At 41.2% G+C, this 17,924-nt stretch overlaps 1 protein-coding gene across 5 annotated transcripts in view; it reads right to left on the bottom strand.

Moving 5' to 3' along the window:
* Positions 1-17,924, bottom strand: part of LOC124788064 (bromodomain-containing protein 8) — a 264,061-nt gene that overhangs the window by 85,488 nt on the left and 160,649 nt on the right. For all 5 annotated transcript variants that reach the window (XM_047255155.1, XM_047255154.1, XM_047255157.1 and 2 more), the window contains 2 exons: positions 8,099-10,158; positions 1,286-1,382 (listed from right to left, as the gene is read on the bottom strand). In XM_047255155.1, coding sequence (XP_047111111.1) covers positions 1,286-1,382; positions 8,099-10,158 — 2,157 coding nt within the window. The remainder of the gene's footprint in view (positions 1-1,285; positions 1,383-8,098; positions 10,159-17,924) is intronic.

Genomic DNA, 17,924 nt, shown 5'->3' with positions numbered 1-17,924 from the left:
AGTTTCAGACAAGAAACCTGTGTTGGTTAGAACAACAACAATGCTTCAAATTAACTGTGAAATTCCATCCTGGATTTTCCTGTTTGATTTTTAACTGTGAAATACATGTTACACAATTAGGCCATGCTAAAACCATGACAGTGTCTGCTCCATATGTACCTTCCTAGTCTTCAAGAACAGTGAACTTTGTGGTTAGGTTTTTACTGCTCTTAGATGTACAATAATAAACTATTGCAGCAGTATGTGGAGATTTGCCTACTGTGTATTATTGTGGGGGGTTGTGAAGAGTGAAAGTAAAAAAGTGAAAGTAAAAGACTGAAATGCAACTGTGCAGCTGTCAGCTACATCATTTACAGTAGACTGTAGTTGCACCTCCACCCCCTATTTTTTCAGCCACTACATTGACACTGAGGGAAAAAAAATGAAGAAAACAAAGCAGGTGATTGTTGTCACAGTGTTTCCCTACAAAATAACACTAAACCCAGCTCTCTATCGTCTTTCAATACAATGTGTACATTAAGTCGAGGAACACTTTCAATTATTTATTGCACAAGAACTAAACATTGTACCGATGTCATACATATTGCATTTTGAAGAGACACTCTAAGTTTTTTTTATAAACATTCGATACGCGAACCATGAGTGACCCGGCAGACATAATATGGTAATTGAATTCTTGCCATACCCGTCCCAGCATGGCATTGTCGACTGTGGCAGTCGCTTCCCATATTCTCTCCTGGAGCTGTGCAACATCACATGGTAGAGGCGGTACATACACCAGATCTTTAATGTGTCCCCACAGAAAAAAGTCACACAAAGTGAGATATGGTGATCGGGAGGCCATTTCATGAAACAGCTGTCCCATTCTGTAGCATGGCCATGTTTGCGATTAGTGCCGACTATCAGCAAATTACCAAACTACACTGTGGACGTATACATGAAAGAAACTTTCAGGGTTTCTCTTAAAAATGACATATGTATGATATCTGTACAATGTTTGGTTCTTGTGCAATAAGTAATTGAAAGGGGTTCCCAGACTTTATGTACACCTTGTAAATTTATATGAATGTTTAAAGCTGTTAAGTATTTTTCGAAACACCCTGTATATACTTCTAATTGTGTGAGTATCCCATTAAGGCACTTCATGGAAGATTGATCAAAAATAAATTAAATTAACAAACTCTACACTCAATACTAACTACTCACTTTTAACGTGCAAAAAGAATACGGCCTATATGTGATATTTATATAATATAATAAAATTAGTAAACCATAATTAACTTACCTGAGCTTCCGTATGCGTGTCACCATATGTTTTCCTTGCATCTTTGCGTGTAGAACTTTGCACATACATGTCCTTGAAAGATGTTTTTTCACTTTCACTGTTGGCATTTAATATGGAAAGGATTACAATCGGTGATTTCTGACATCGCAGAATGTTATACAAGAAAATAAACATGACAATATAGCACTTAAAAATATTTGTGACGAGTGTTGGAGGTCATGAGTGCTTCACAGTAACGGAGATTCCAATGTACATTCTAAGAACGAATTTTGTATGGCATAGATAATGTAAACACTTCACATAGGGTAAACTAAATAATGAGAAGAAAGAAATCAGAGAACTATAAGCCCATCAGCAATAGTTTTTCAAGATATACATAAAATTAAATACGGCAATGTGAAGTCCTGGTTGAATGTAAATAATTTAATGAGTAATGGTAATAACTCAATTAACTGTACAGGAACTGTGTTGTTGACAGGCACATAAACAAGACTGGGAATGTTGCTAACTTTCAGACAATCTTTCGTCAAAGCTAGAGAGTACACATAAATTGCCCTTGCCATCTATATTGTGCCAGCACTTCAACTAGTAGATTAGGGTGAGAGGCTGTGTCGGATGGATTTGGGGAAGGGTGGCCAACAGCGAGGACAGAGAGCCCGTAGCTGAAGAGGATACAAATGTGGCACTTGGGAGCTCTTTCTGCCCACAGGCAGATGGAGCTGTTTGCAGTGCATAATGATGTGGAAATTGGATTGTGAAGTGGAGGTAGAATAGAGGAAGATGGAAATTGCAAAGAGAAAGCTGCATGTGCAAAATGAGTGAATGGAGATCATGGATCAGAGTTGGAGGTGAGTGTAGGGCAGGTGCTATCTGAGATTGAGACTATGAGAATTACAAACCTGACGGATGAGATGCAAGGACAACTTCCATCCACATAATTAAGAGAAGGTTGGGGGGGGGGGGGGGGGGGGTGGAATCCACATGTCATAGGTAATTAAACAGTCATTGCTCTACCACCAGGTGGTCACCTCTGCTCTTGGCCACAGTTTGGCGGTGGCCATCCATTCAGGTGGACAGCTGGTTGGTGACCACGCCCAGAAATTACATCAGAGCTGGTATGTAACTGGTGGTCCTGCCTCTTGACAGTATAGGGTTAGTCTGCGATGAGACTGGAGTAAAATTGCCAGTCAGATGGGTGCATGAGACAGCTCTCACACCTGCATCTTCTGCAAGTGTATGACTCATGTGGCAGGGGATTAGCAGTGATGTGGCATGAGGAAGGACTAGGCTACTGAACATATTGGGTGGGTGACCGATTCCCACTTTGGAGGGGGCAGTAATAATTGATCATACGATGTTTCTCACTTACTAGTATGACGGTAAATAGCAGAAACCTTGGGGAAGGATATGATTTAGTTGTTGCACTTTGTGTGTATGCAAGTGTACTCAATAGCTCTGAAGGAGGATTCGTTCAAAAGCTAGCAAAGTTCTTTGTCTTGTTTATGTGCCTTCTGATGAATCAACACCTATACTATTTGCGAGTTGTTACCTTTCCTCTGTAAATTATAATCATCAAGTTAAATTAAAATATTAAAAAATTTTAACAACACATGGTTCAAAAGCAAAGAGTACGCCAATGAATTTATCACAACCAGAACACAGCAGTATCCATCAATCAGTTTAATAGCTTAAAACTTAAGTTTAATGTCCACTAACTTTAAATAAATGAACAAGGGTAAGGAATACATATACTACATACTAACACATTCTCATATTGGATATGCCCAAATTTAGCTGTAGCAGCTCACCAAATAAAAATGCGATATAAATGTTTTAGCATGCTTCAGGCATGTTCTTAGATCATTCAGTCACATAAAGAAACTAATGTACTTTTCGAGTCTTGGGTGACTTGTGCAAGATTTCTTGCAAATGCGACAAAAGTAGTTTTGGTGAAAATTCCGCAATTATCAGTAAACTGTTATTCTTTTACTTTTTGTCATATTACACCAAATTGTTACATGTTATGTTTCCTCAGAGAGCATGTACGTACTGATCTCAGTATTTGTGGCTGCTTTGAAATCTCAATCATTGTGCACAAAAACGTAGCCACTGTTTGTTTATGATAAGAAGACCCTTTTTACTGGTGCTGCTAGTAGCAGAGAAAATTGGCAATAGCTGGAAGGTATTCTTTTGTCTTCAAATGTTGTCAATATTTCTGTGTGCATCACCTCTTGCTTTTGTATAGGGATTCTTGGCAATAGCTGGAAGGTATTCATTTGTCTTCAAACGTTGTCAGTATTTCTGGGTGCGTCACCTCTGCTTTTGTATAGGAACTCAACATGGGTAATGGTGCCAGCACTGTGGGAAGTACTTGCTGCTGCCTTCCCCTCACCATCCCGCTCCTCTTGGCAGTGATAAGTCGGGTGCAAGGCATGCCTCCTGACGTTCCCGACAGCCAATGCGTTAAGGGTCGTATGTGGCCAAACAGTAATCAGTCCACTGAAATTCGTGTTTTGCAGCATTGTTGGCTTGTTGGTCAGATTCGCCATTAAAGTTTCAGCTGCTGTAAACATCACTGGTCCACATAGGTTTACTGGCAGCCAGTCACATTACTATATAAATAAACTGTTTGAATCAACACTGATAAACACCTTTCAGGCACAGAGCAGAAATAAACAATTACTACCTAGGACAAACAATGCAAACTGGTGACTTCTGTTCCAAGTAACAGAAATTTTCACACTATAACACTGCTGAAGATTCCATCTCTCTTGGACTAAATAAGATTGTGTTAAGTCAAAAGTGATCATCTGGCTCTCAAATTTCTGAGAAGACACTAAAGAACAAGTCAAAATTCTCAACAGGCAATCTTATGAATCACAGCAACCCATTTAAAACAAAGGAACCACTAGATCCACTTATTTCAACTGTAAACTCACCAAATGCTTAGGGTTTTCTTTCCAGTCATAGGGAAAGCTGCCAATTGAGAGTAATTTCACAGTTAAATATCGGATACAGTTGACAACTTAAATGTACGAAGTTTTGGAATGATTATAATCTGAGACTTTCTGGCAGTTTAAGACTGGGTGGTGGACTGAGACTCGAACTAAGGACGTTTGCCTGTTTTGGGCAAGTGCCCCGCCAACTGAGCTACATAAGCATGATTCAGGACCAATCCTCACAGCTTTACTTCCGCCAGTACCTCATTTTTAACCTTCCAAACTTTACAGAAAATCTCTTGCAAAACTTATGTGCTAGCACTCCTGGAAGGTAGGATATTGTGGAGATATGGCTGAGCCACAGCCTTGGGGATGTTTAAAGAATGAACTTTCACTCTGCAGCAGAGTGTGTGTTTATATGAAAATTCCTGGCAAATTTACACAGTTTTCATCTGCTACAAAGTTTCATATTAGCGCACACTCCACTGCAGGGTGAAAATTTATTCTGGAAACATCCCCCAGGGTATGGCTAAGCCATGTCTCCAAAATATCACTTCTTATCCTTTCTTCCAGGAGAGCTAGTTCTGCAACTTTTGCAAACCAACTTTTGTGAAGTTGGGATGGTAGAAGAGAAGGTACAGGTGGACTTACAGTTGTGAGGACAGATTTTGCATCATCCTTGGGTCACTCGGTTGGTAGACAGGGTTGCTCTAAGTTTCCCCAGTGAAATTCCCTGATTTCCAGACATGTTTTAGCATTTTTCCTTGACAAATTTTGAGATCTCAAAACTTAAGTTGACAACCTGTCTTTGCAGCTATCTTATCGTCTATACTTTCTAACATACAAACTATTTTTGAAGTGTCTGAATGTACTAGAACAAATAAAAGTCTATAAAGCGCCACACTGTAAAACATATTTGCAGTGAGATATTCACAATTCCTGAAATCCTTCACCCATCGCCTGTTGAGGAGCAACGCAGTCCCGGGTCTATGGATACACCAGGAAAATGCGGTGCATTAATTTACACCACTCACAAACATACCTGGCCTGCGGACAGGTCTATGAGACTAGATCTGATGAGCAGGTTCTCTACATTAGTGGGAACTGAATGGCTTCAGATTGGCAGGCCCGATCCATTACAGATACCCACAGATATGGTCTCCAGTTTTAGCCTGTCACAGAAATCCACTATTTGGCCAGCTATTCATGAGCCACAGGTAGCATGTTGACGAAATGAGACCATGGTGATCAATCCATGCAACAGATAACTTTTCAATTTCTCTGAGAATCAATAATAATGAGGATAGGTAGCAACTCATCACAAAAATGATTGCTGAGCCACAGACAGCCATGTAGAAAAGACAATTACACTCTCACAACTAAATTTTCAGCCATAGCTGTTGTCAGAAAACGAGAGGACACATACACTCACACAATCACCCAGACACAACTCATGAACAGATGACCGCCGTCTCTGACCGCTATGTCTACAGTCTCTGAGAATAAAATCCAAACAAACAACTCTTCGTGCCTCCCTCTGCCTCTTGTTGGTAGCTGCTAGGCTAGTGGCAAGACGTGGTGGCAGCACTGACTGCAAGCTGAGGGGAGTGGTAGGAAAAGGAGAAGCAGTAGGGATGAAGGAGTAGAGAAACGGGGCACATACTCTGTTGCACCCAGCCAGCGATGATGCACGACACTTCAGTAAACAAACCATTTCATCTAGTGAGACCAAAATGAGATTTTTTCAGTGTTTTTTTTTCCTTCAAATTTCCATGATTTCCCTGAAGTGTTTGAAATTTGCTGATATTCCCTTAATTCCAGAACCTGTGGCAACACTGGTAGATCACTTGCCCACAAAAGACACAGGTCCCAAGTTTGAGTCTCGGTCCTGCACACAGTTTCAATCTGCCTGAAAGTTTCATATCAGAGCACACACTGTCGTAGACTGGAAATTCATTCTGGATAACTATCTGTTCATATATAGAAGAAATTGGCCAAGTTCCTCAGTCTAGCTGAGACACACAAAAAGAAGCAGATTTCAGTTTATATACATAGATCTAAAAGATTTAGTAAAATATTTTTTATTTATTTACTAAAGTTTTTGACAGATGTTGAATTCAATATATTTTCTAATGGGAAAAAGATATTTTTATGTGATATAATTACAATTTAACAATTTTCAGTTTTTGTTTTTTTACTTTACTTGCAGTGTGAAACCTTGCCTCTTGCCAAATTTCACGATTTTAGGTCAATGGGAAGTATCCTACAGGTTTTGATGAGAGAGTTTTCAAGTGTCAAAATATGTGACATAAATGGCTGTATCTTTTGACTGCATTGACTTAGAAGTTTCAAATTTTTACACTGTGAATCGACCATGGATGTTAATATGTGACATAAATTGAAACCTGTTGTGTCAACCTGTTCTTGAGGAGGAGGGGGGAAGGGTTCTTAACAGACAGACAGCTGGTCAGACGGACAACAAAGTGAACCTATAAGGGTTCTGTTTTTTACAAACTGAGGCACGAAACCCCAAAAAACTAAATGTCCTCTACAATTAACAAGTTTAAAATAACATTCTAGGCATCACTCATGAATTATGTTTATTATAAAAAGACCTGCTGCCTTAATCACTGTATGGGTATAAAGCAACAATAGCTTCGACAATGAGATCTCAAAAACTGGATGTTGTGTACAAGCACTATTTGCTGTAAAATGGATGTTGCTGCAATGGGTGGAAATGCGTGGGCCTTCTGTTCCTTCTCATTATTGTTTACACTCCCCACCTTTTCACAATCTTCGTTTTTTCTCCCCAATTTTTTGTACTCCTGACATAATGTGGTGCAGAATGTAGCATGTAAACCTGTCCTTTCATTCTTACACAGAATTAATTTTTATGTTAATATAGGAGCAGCTGACCTTTGCTTGTGACACCAATTGTCTCTCAATGTAACTGAGTCTGCTTCTTTAACATAAGATTAATAATTCAGTTGATTGAGTTTTTTATTTGTTGCTACCTTCTGGTTGTTGTTTGCGTTCCATATATTGCATTAACCGCGTAAGTTCTGAGACCTGTTTCTATCTTTATCTCCTAAAAGTGAATTTTTGTATACCTACGAAGTCTCGTCGTTGCTACTCAAAAAATACATCCTAATTTTTTAAAAGTATGGTAGAGACAACATTCCCACATACAATAATTATGGAAGCAAGTTATATCATCAGGTACGATCTTTACAAAACATACTCTTTAAAAAATGGATGCACCACGAAGGAATTATCGAAATGGGAAAAAAACCAGTAGAAGTGACATACATGTACAGACATAAAAATGATTACAATTTCAGAAAAATTGGATATGGTGTGGTTTTTTCCCTTTGTCGTAGAGTGTACATAGAAAAGTGCAGTTTTTTCCTAGACTGTATGAGGATTTCAAATGACAGTGTAGGTTGCACACTAAAAGAATGTCAACATGACTTCATTTAAGAACAGAAATTGCAAAATCCATCTAGACCACTTTTCTACAGCAATGAATCAACTGCAACGAGAGTACTTTTAGAAAAGGTAATGGTGTTAAAAAGCACAGTCCACTATAACACAACACTAGAAATTGACTCACTACGATGTAAGAGCTGAAAGCGAAAGCAGTTGCATAACAACCCAACATTTACTCAGTAACATAATTCTATAAGTTCTCTCTATAGTATTTTCTTGCTGCAGATCCAACAACAGCATTAACCATGTACATGTGGTGCGAAACATAATAATTACTCTTTACAACACTAATATTCAAACATTACCCTTCAAGCAGTTTAAGATTACTGTTAAGTCTTTTCTGCTCATCATTTGGGGTCTGAAGCATAAATAAATAAATACTCACCACTCACTCTCTGTAGTGTCGTCTTGCTGCAAGCTCACTGTCTTTACGTCCACCGGCTCAGGAGGAAGTTCTACTGCCTTTTTCAACATCTGTGCTTCATTTTCTTTTCTGGAATCACTTTTTTTACGTTCTTTCCTATTTTCCATTTTACTATTCTTCTCAGATTTCCTTGTATCTAGTTTCTTCGCAGATCCTTCAGTATCCAACTCTCTTTTTAGACCTTCTTTTGATACTACGTCTTTTCTGTCATCTCTCTCAACAGCCCGCTTCTTAACGTCCTCTCGTTCCTCAGCATTATCTTCCTTTCGTTTAGCTGAGCCATCTCTTCTACGAGTGTTTTCTTTTTCACCCTTCTTGGTTGTAATTCTGTTAACTTCTTTAACATCTTTCTTGTCTGTTTCAGTCTTCTTCCTATTATCATCTAACTGTTTCTTGACATTTTCTCTCTTCCCCTCCTTATCACCCTCTCTTCCACCTCTAACATTTTCTTTAACTTCTTGCTGAGTCACTTCTTTTTTGTTATCCTTTCTATCCCTTACATTTGGATTAACATCCTTCCTTTCAGGGACAGAATTATTTTTTGCGTCATCACACATTGTTTTTTCACGGTGAATTGCATGAGAGGTTTTCCCCACAAACGTACTTTCTTCCTTTGCATGTTTTTCAATTGTTTTATGGTTATCAACTTTTTTCTTTTGATGTTCTTCTTGAATAAGTGATAGCTCAACTTCCTTTCTGTCATTACTGGCATCTTGTGGTGATGGTGAAATATTAGTATCTTTTATTGTTACGTGCACTGTATCTTCCCTGTGTGTACCACTCTTTTTCCCTGGTTTTATGAGAGTGTCTCTACTTTCTTTCAGTTGCTCATACACACTGCCCGAAATTACAGCATGGGCAGAGGCCATTTTTTGGTCATCATCTCTCAGATGCATATTTGTTGTTTTCTTACTATCATCTCTTAACTCACTGACCTTGTCAGCTACCACTTTATCACCTCGCACTATTTCTGACGCTTTTGATGGTTCATCAGCTGAAGATGAAGCTAATTTCCCATCATGACTGCCTTTCCCAGGAGATTCATCACTTCCAGGTATTATTTTGTGGTCAGTAGTTGCTCCTGCTGACCTGACAACTTCAGACAACTCTGTTTCTATCTCATTACCAAGAGGAACTTCACTCTCTCTAATAGAAAGCTTTGAAACCAATGATTCACTATTCTGCAGTGGTCCTTCTTCCTCTGTCCTACTATCAGGACTGCTGGAACGTAAAGCTTTAGACCTTGTAGATACATCAATCTGTTGTGACTTCTCTTCTTCAGTCCTGTGCTTGCTCTCAGCTTTTCTATCCTGTTTAACAGATGTTTCCTCTGCCTCAGTAACATCAACAGAACTTGTGCAGACATCCACAGTATAATCCTCATCATCCTGCATACTCTGACTGACATTAGCATCCTGAAGTTCCATTGTGGTTCCTGATGTGCACAGTTTTTCTCTCGCAGTTTCAGCTTCATTGGAGAGTGGTAGAGAAGTAACTTCACCAGAGGTGTCAGTTTGCACTTTCTCTGCATTACTCTCTTCTTTTTCCACAACTACTTCTAACAGCTTTGTTTCATCACTGACATTAACAACTTCATCATTAACTTTACCTAAAATTATAACTTCCATGTCAGCAAGATCTGGAGGAATTACTTCTTTCACTTCAGTCCCTTCTTCAAATTCAACTACTTCTGCTATACCAGAGACATCTTTTGTTTCACTCTCCTCTGCCAATTCCTGCATTGTACCCTCAATGATCATTTCAAAGTCCTTATCTAGCACAATCTCTTCTGATGAACTAGCAATCTGTTCATTTTTGTTAGTAGATTCAGCATCTTCCTCAATTTTTTCATCTTTTGTTACACAAGATGGTAATGAAGTTGATACCAATTCTGAGACATCATCTTCCAGCGATAACTCCTCAACTGGTTCCATTTTAACCTGGATTACTGGTTCTGTGGTTTGTGGATCAAGGGTATATTCTTCTTTCCTTTCCTTCTTTATTATAGCCTGAAGTTCCTCCTGTGAGCAAACAGGAAGAAAAAAATGTCAATCATCAGATAATTTACTTTTATTGAAAAATACTATCACAAAATTTACTTGGTTAATCTGCATTCAGAGTTCCTACAGCTAATTTTACGTGATAACATATATTCAGACCAGCTGATAAAAAGCTCCAAGGAAAACGACATTCTGTAACTTTTTTTTTCTGTATACCCAAGAAATGGAAACCAATACTTTCTACTCAAAAATACAAATAATTTAAGGTTAAAGATCACTCACTGAATAGCAGAAGCACTGAGTTGTCGCCAGGCACACACAAAAGAGAAATAAACTTTTGCTGGCTTTAATCTTTCAACAAGCTAGGGCATGGGCATGCATGCACTATTCTATGGAAGTGTTTTACGTAAACTATTGTCCAATTTATTATCTGTAAAAGCAGTAAGGTTTATTATAGTCTGTGACACAATTTATGGCCTCTGGGTCAGGGATGCAAAGTAGACAGATGAGCAGCTAGCCAATCAGCACTCAGTCAATTTCCGCATTCTGTACTGTGTAAACGTCCATCATATTTTAGTGTTGTATCGTGTTTTACATGCGCAAAACTATGACCGATTTCTGTATGTTCTGTGGTTTTCTTTTATAATGGTTAAAATACCCAAAAAGTGTCCAGTGTTTCACAAAAAGGCATGGGACCTTATTTCTAAAGTGTACCCATTCTTCAAACGTGAGGCAGATTCAGGGGAGCCAGTACGCCAGGTTACCAAAGTGCAGGAATGCACTGCAGTGTCCTGTGGTGATACTGGTGCACTTTCAGCTGAATTGACAGTGCAGCATTTGTTGTGAGCTGTGTGGCCAGGGGCGACCAATGCTGTCACTGACTATAGTTGTACCAGCTGCAAAATTTTAAACATGATTACTTTATGTATATGGTTGGTAAAACAGCACTAAATGTACCATTCTGTGAAAGAATCACAAGCCTATACTTAAGATGTATCTATTGTCCAAGTCCAATAGATGGTTTGGTTATTTTAGGCTGAGGACACCATTGTACTTGTCTGATTGAGCTGATCCCCCATGGTACACAAAACAGGTCAGAGCAATGTTGCAGGAACAACAAAAAACGCATGCCAAATTTAAACAAATACAAAATCCCCAAAATTGGTTGGTTGGTTTGGAGTGAAAGAGACAAAACTGTGAAGCTTAAGTTGTTTAAAAGATCAGTCAAGACAAGGTATTAAAACTAATACATGAAACAGAATAAAGAAAATAAAAATGTGGAAAAAGCAGAGGCCAGGCCACCAAGCAAGGGCCGCCAAGGGAACCTAGACAGGATTTGGGGGGGGGGGGGGGCAGGAGAGGGGTGCCCCACCAACCCCACTACTTTTGCATTGTCTGCTACCACCAGGGATAGTGTGTCTAGATGTTGCCTCAAAGCAGCCAAATTACAGCAGTCTAGTACGTCGGTCACCATCTGGCAGGCTCCACATCGGCACTGAGAGGGATTCTCACATTGGAAAATGTGGCCATGGGTCAGTCAAGTGTGGCTAATGAGGAGTCGACAGAGTTGTGAGAAGCATGCAGGGAAGACTGCCATGTGGTCATGGTCTCCTTAATTCTACTCAATTTGTTTGGGGATATCAGTGATGACCATTCTGAGTTCCAGACTTCCAGCAACTGATGGTGTATAAACAACAAAAGGTCCGGTTCTGGGACACCCATTTCCAGAATCAGCAACCTGGTGGCTTGCTTGGCCAAGTAGTTAGCTTGTTCATTTCTCAAAATCACAACATGACTGGATGTCCAAATGAAAACTACTGGCTGTTCGACATGATTGAGGTCAGAGAGAAGGTGCTGCATGGCTGTAACCAGCAGGTGAGGAGAATAGCACTAGTCTAAAGCCTGAAGGCTGCTAAGGGAGTCACTACAGATTAGGGTAGTCCTGTCAGTGCAAGATCAAACATGCCTATAATAGCCATCAATTCAGCAGTGAAGGCACTGCAGCCATTTAGCAGAGAGTGATGTTCACTGCACTGTGCATATGTGTTTGCAAAGCCCATTCATCCATCAGCTGCTGAGCCATCGCTGAATACCACTTCTGAACCTGGATACATTTCAAGGACAGCCAAGAGGAATTGGTGAAAAAGTTTAGGTCAACAGACTCTTTTGGATCAAAGGAGACTGAGACAAATCCTAGGTTGGGGCACAAGCCATGGGGGCAGATGCTATGTCTCTCTGATCAGAGGTGACAATGGAGGACATTGCAGTTGACAGAATGAGGGCATTGTAGTGCTGCAAAAGGTTACAGCGATCTGCATGACTGCTAGTGTTACTGAGGCAGTGAAGTGTATTAAGATGTCGCCAGCACTTTTGCCTAAGTTTGCGCAGGTGGGGAAGCCATGTCAGCCGGGAATTGAAGACCAGTCCCAAAAAGTGGTGTGTCTCAACTACAAGAAGTAGTTGACCGTCTAGGTAAAGTTCTGGGTGTGGATGGCAGTATGACATGAACAGAAGTGCACGGCACAAGTCTTGGCAGCTGTGCGCCTTTCGTATGGTGCCCTGTACATGGTGATATGCAACAACCATACTAGAGGAGTAATAATAAAAGCAAAAATTGTCAACATATAAGGAGGGTTATACCAAAGACCCCGCAGCGGCCACTAGACCATAGACTGCCACCAGAATAAGGGGGACACTCGGTACAGAGCCCTGTGGACTCCATTCTCTTGGATAAGGAGGGTACGGAGTGAAGCACTCACATGAACCGGGAATGTACAGTACGACAGGAAGTTATTGACAAAAATTGAGAGTGAACCTCAGAGATACCACTCATGCAATGTAGTAAGGCTGTGGTGACACCATGCTACATCATAAGCCATATCTGTGTCGAAAACACAGTGATGAGATGTTGACTTCCAAAAGGTCATACGGATGGTGGACTCCAGGTGAATCGGAATATAAAACCACCATGAGATGCAGCCAAAAGGCTGCAAGATTCAAGAAGCCAACACAGCCTCTTGCTGATCATGCATTTGAGCAACTTACAGCGAATGCCAATAAGACTGAGTGGGTGATAACTGTCCATCTCTGGAATTTCTTACCCAGTTTTAGTACCGGAACTACTGAGTTTTCCCACCACTGTGATGGGAACTCACCCGCATTCCAGATCCGATTAAAGAGGGTGAGGATGTGTCACTAACCGATGTTTCAGCATTTGGTTGTGGATGCAGTCTACAGCCACATCAGGATAATGGGCTAGCACATTAGAGAATTCCCATTCACTGAATGGAGCATTATATAGCATCAGGTGGAAGGTAGTGAAAGATACGTGCATTCACTTTACCCACTGTTTTATGAGTCGTAAGACGGTGTAGTTCTCAGACATAGATGTGCTAGTATGAGGCTCACCATACATTTGGCAACAGCATCTGTATCAGTATAAATGGCACCACCTAAGGGAATACTTTGTACACATTGAAGCTTTAGAGGCGACTGATCTTTGGCTATACCTGTGATGGAGAGGTCCATCATCGAATGGTGGAAATGTATCGTTCCCAGGATTCTTGCTTTCATTGTTTTATGAGGTAGTGGATGCAGTCATGGAGCCATTTAAAGGCATGGAGCCATTTAAAGGCAATGAGATGCTCCAGCGAAGGGTGCTATTTATGGTATTGGAGAGACCACCTATGATCTCTAATGGCTGCAGCGATCTACGAGGTCCACCAGGGTACCATCTTCTGACAAGTGGGATCCTGAAGAAGGGGGGTTGGCTTGGTTGGCTGCCAAAAGAACAGCTGCCATTGTATGCCGAATAGGCACATCGATACTGGCTTGCAAGGATGACAGAAGAGGTGAACCCATCAGTCAGCATTACGGAGAATCCATCTGCGGGGGTGTCCAGGGAAGAGACACTGAGGGAGGGGCAGGATGATTGGGAAGTGATCACTATCCAACAGGTCATTGTGGAACACCCAGTGGATTGATGGTAGAAAACCAGGGCTACAAAAGGAGAGATCATTGGCCAGGATGCCATGTGCCACAATGAAGTATGTGGGAGCACCAGAGTTCCAGAGGCAAAGATTGAGCTGTGCCAGTGAAGTTTCGACGTGTTCACTATCGCCAGCGATCAATATTCCACCCCACAAAGGGGTATGGGTGTTGAAGCCGCCCAGGAGTAGGAAAGGTGGGGGGAGCTGAGACAGTAATGCGGACACCACATCCTGGGACATGGCATCATCGAGAGGGAGATAAACATTACAGATAGTAAAATCCTGATGTGCCCTTACCCGAACAGCCACCGCCTCAAAATCCATATCAAGAGGCAGAAGGTCACTATGTATATAGAGTCCTGCACATACGTTGAAACTCCACCCGAAACCCTTTCATAATCTGAATGATTTTTAAAATAACCTTGGTAGCTAAAAAGGACAGGGTTCCAAAGTTGCTGGAAATCACATTTCCTGGATGGCAATACAGAATGTAAGATGCAAGACTGTTTGAATACCGTGGTGCCATGGTGTCTTGAAGCGACTGGGGGGGGGGGGGGGGGGGGGGGGGGGTGAGGGGTGAGGGGAAGAGGGGGGGGGGCAGGGTTGAGACTAACGATCATGTGCTGTCACTGGTTGAGACACAGCATCTTTGGCACATTGCCTGGGAAGATCTGGTGCCTCAGGGGCCACTGGGATCACCATCCTGGGCACGGAAGGAGTACATGCAGAGTCTGAGGGCGTGGGGGCCACCGGAGTTCCCTGTGTCTTAGAGATCTTTTTGTCCTTCTTGCTCTTCTCCTTACAAGATGAGGATAGAGAAGATTTCCCTTAATTGCTTTCAGGGACAGAGGAGAAACGAGAAATCTAACGGCCAACAGCCTGTGGTCCCTTCAGCCACCTGCTGGCTTCTACCTATGGATCAGCAGAAACTGTGGAAAGAAGAGTCTCCAGGGACCTATTCCTAGCTAGATAAACCAGATGAGGATGAGGCACCTCCTGCTGGGGCATGGGAACCAGTGTCCTCTACAGGTGGGGTGCCAGTGCTCCCAAAGTGGGTATGGTGGAAGCACCAGAAGGGCTCCCTACCCATCTGGAGAGCAGGTGTTAACGGGTGGCACTGAGGACCCACAGTAAAAGGTACAACGGAGGAAGGCACTATCAACAGAGAAGGTGACAACTTTGCAAATGTAGCGTAAGATTGTGTCATTTGCATGGAATTAAGGCGCTCCTAGTTTTTTCTGGACTCTAGCTATATGAGCTTGTCCAGGGTCTTATACTCCTGTATTTTCTCCCCACGCTTAAAAATAGAGCAATCTGGTGCACAGGGAGAGTGGAGCTCACCACAGTTTACACAGGTGGGGGGAGGGATCCAAGTTGTTCGCGTGCAGCGGATGTCCACAATCTCCACAGACAGGGATAGCAGTGCAACGGGAAAACATATGTCCAAACTTCATACACCTGAAGCATCTCATAGGAGGAAGAACATAGAGTTTCACATCACATCAGCAGAGCATCACCCTGACCTTCTCAGGCAATGTATCACCCTCAGAAGCCAAGAAGGCAATGTATCACCCTCAGAAGCCAAGAAGGCAATGTATCACCCTCAGAAGCCAAGATGTAGGACCCAGCAGCAACTGTGCTGCCCCTTGACGCCCTATGGACACACCGGATGAAGTGCACACCCCATTGCTCAAGTTGACCTGCAGCTCATCGTCTGACTGCAAAAGAAGATCGTCATGAAAGATGACGCCCTGGACCATATTGAGACTCTTGTGGAGAATGCAGTCATGGCCATGGCAATGTCACCCAACTTTGCAAAACAGAGCAGATCTGTGACTGGGCATGAGATGACGTTTCCATCAGGAGGGAACCGCTCTTCATCTTAGAGATGACTGCAACTTCCCCATATTTGCCTTCGTGGTGTTTCACAAAAAATAATGGCTTTGTGGCCAAAAAGGTCAGCGGGCTACCATCGTGAAGGTACTTGAGGCAACCCCATACTGAGCACATTAACCAGTTGTTGGACTGTGTTGGAAAAAACAAAGAACATTTTTGTCGGTCGTTATGCACATAGCATTCTGTATTCTTTACGGTGCCTGTAATTTAGTTCAAAATGGTTCAAATGGCTCTAAGCACTATGGGACTTAACATCTGAAGTCATCACTCCCCTAGACATAGAGCTACTTACACCTAACTAACCTAAGGACATCACACACATCCATGCCCGAGGCAGGATTCGAACCTGCGACCATAGCAGCAGTGCGGTTCCGGACTGAAGCACCTAGAACTGTCCAGCCACTGGGGCTGGCTGTAATTTAGTATCACCTGCTTATACTGTTTTGTGGCATAATAAACTCAGCCTTGGAAAATTTCCATTTACGGCTTTAAAAGATATGTGTAATACGAAACACCACTTTACAATTATCATAGCTCTACATTAGAAAGTGGCGACAACAGAAATTTAAAAAACTTCAGACAGCAATTAACAGAACCTCGAAAAGTTCTTTCTTTTTCTAAGTGGAGCTGACTGTCAGCTCTTGTCAGTTTTGACAGAGCAATCAAGGACAGTATACTGTTAGCTATTAAATGTAAATATAAAATAGGAGGGCATTCATGGACATGTACAATAGGAGGACATTCAGAGTTACAACAGTGAATGAGTAAAATAAATACAGCACATAAGACAGATTAAAAGCCACGGATACAGACTACAGTATGAGTACGTTACCTCAATATGTACAAAAGGAGTAGGTAGAGTTGTAATAGCTACTAACAGGGTACAGTACACTAGCCTGTATGTATCTATGGTGTGATGGAAAGAACAAGGAGGCCTAGAGGAAATAGAGATAATCTTCCTGTGGAAAGAGGTGTGTACATATTGTTACTATGTATGTTGGCAGCATTAATTTCGAGGTTTCTGCAAAGTAGATGAATTTAGTTGAATTTGTTAATCTGTTCCATGTGTTAATTTAAAGATGACATAATAAAGAGACAAGTGTCTGGGTTTTGTATGATAATCTCCAGGTTTTGAAATATGGGCAGTAACTGCCAACAAATACTCACTAATTATTCAAAATGCATAACTCCTCTGTTTCAGTGGCTCTATAAAGGTTGAAGCTGTCTGATGATGAAACTGGCCTCAGAACACTGAATGTGGTGTTCCCTGTGACAATTACACAGGGCAATACCCCACCATAGCTCTAACACATTTTGTAGTCTCTCATATATTCCCCCTAGAATGATCTCTATTCTTTTTTAATTTTCTTGGCCGATGTGTAGCACACATCCAGTGATTTGAAAAAGTTTTATGTGCTTGGCTAAAAATGGCACTGTCCTGGAATAACTGTACTTGATTAGATGAAATATGGATGATTTGACAGAATGGCTACTGTGCTGAAGGTCCTAGTAATGAGTAGTCCATGAGAATGAGTAGTTCACAAGAGGAAACAAATAAATATTGCAAAGCTGCTTAATGTTCAATATGTTGTTATTCTAGGTTCCGTACCCACAGTAAGAGAATAATTACCTGGAAGAAATGTTAAGAAACTTATTCACAGTTAAATATATACCTGTGACTGATGGTTTATGATCTACTGGGGAACATTCCACAATAGATAAACATGAATGAAACACAATTACAACCGTGATTAAAGACACAAATGATCGTAATGCTTGAAGTGAGAAGGTTAAAACTAGTTTTGAATTTTGAATATTTAGTGTTTCATTAATGTTTCACAGTAGTGACAGCATCATTCACCTGAGAGGAAACTGTAGTGTAACATAACACTATGGTGAAGT

Source organism: Schistocerca piceifrons, chromosome 3 (genome assembly GCF_021461385.2).
Source record: "Schistocerca piceifrons isolate TAMUIC-IGC-003096 chromosome 3, iqSchPice1.1, whole genome shotgun sequence".
Taxonomy (NCBI): Eukaryota; Metazoa; Arthropoda; class Insecta; order Orthoptera; family Acrididae; genus Schistocerca; species Schistocerca piceifrons.
Note: the sequence above shows the minus strand (reverse complement) of the source record. Positions and strands in the feature narration are given on the sequence as shown.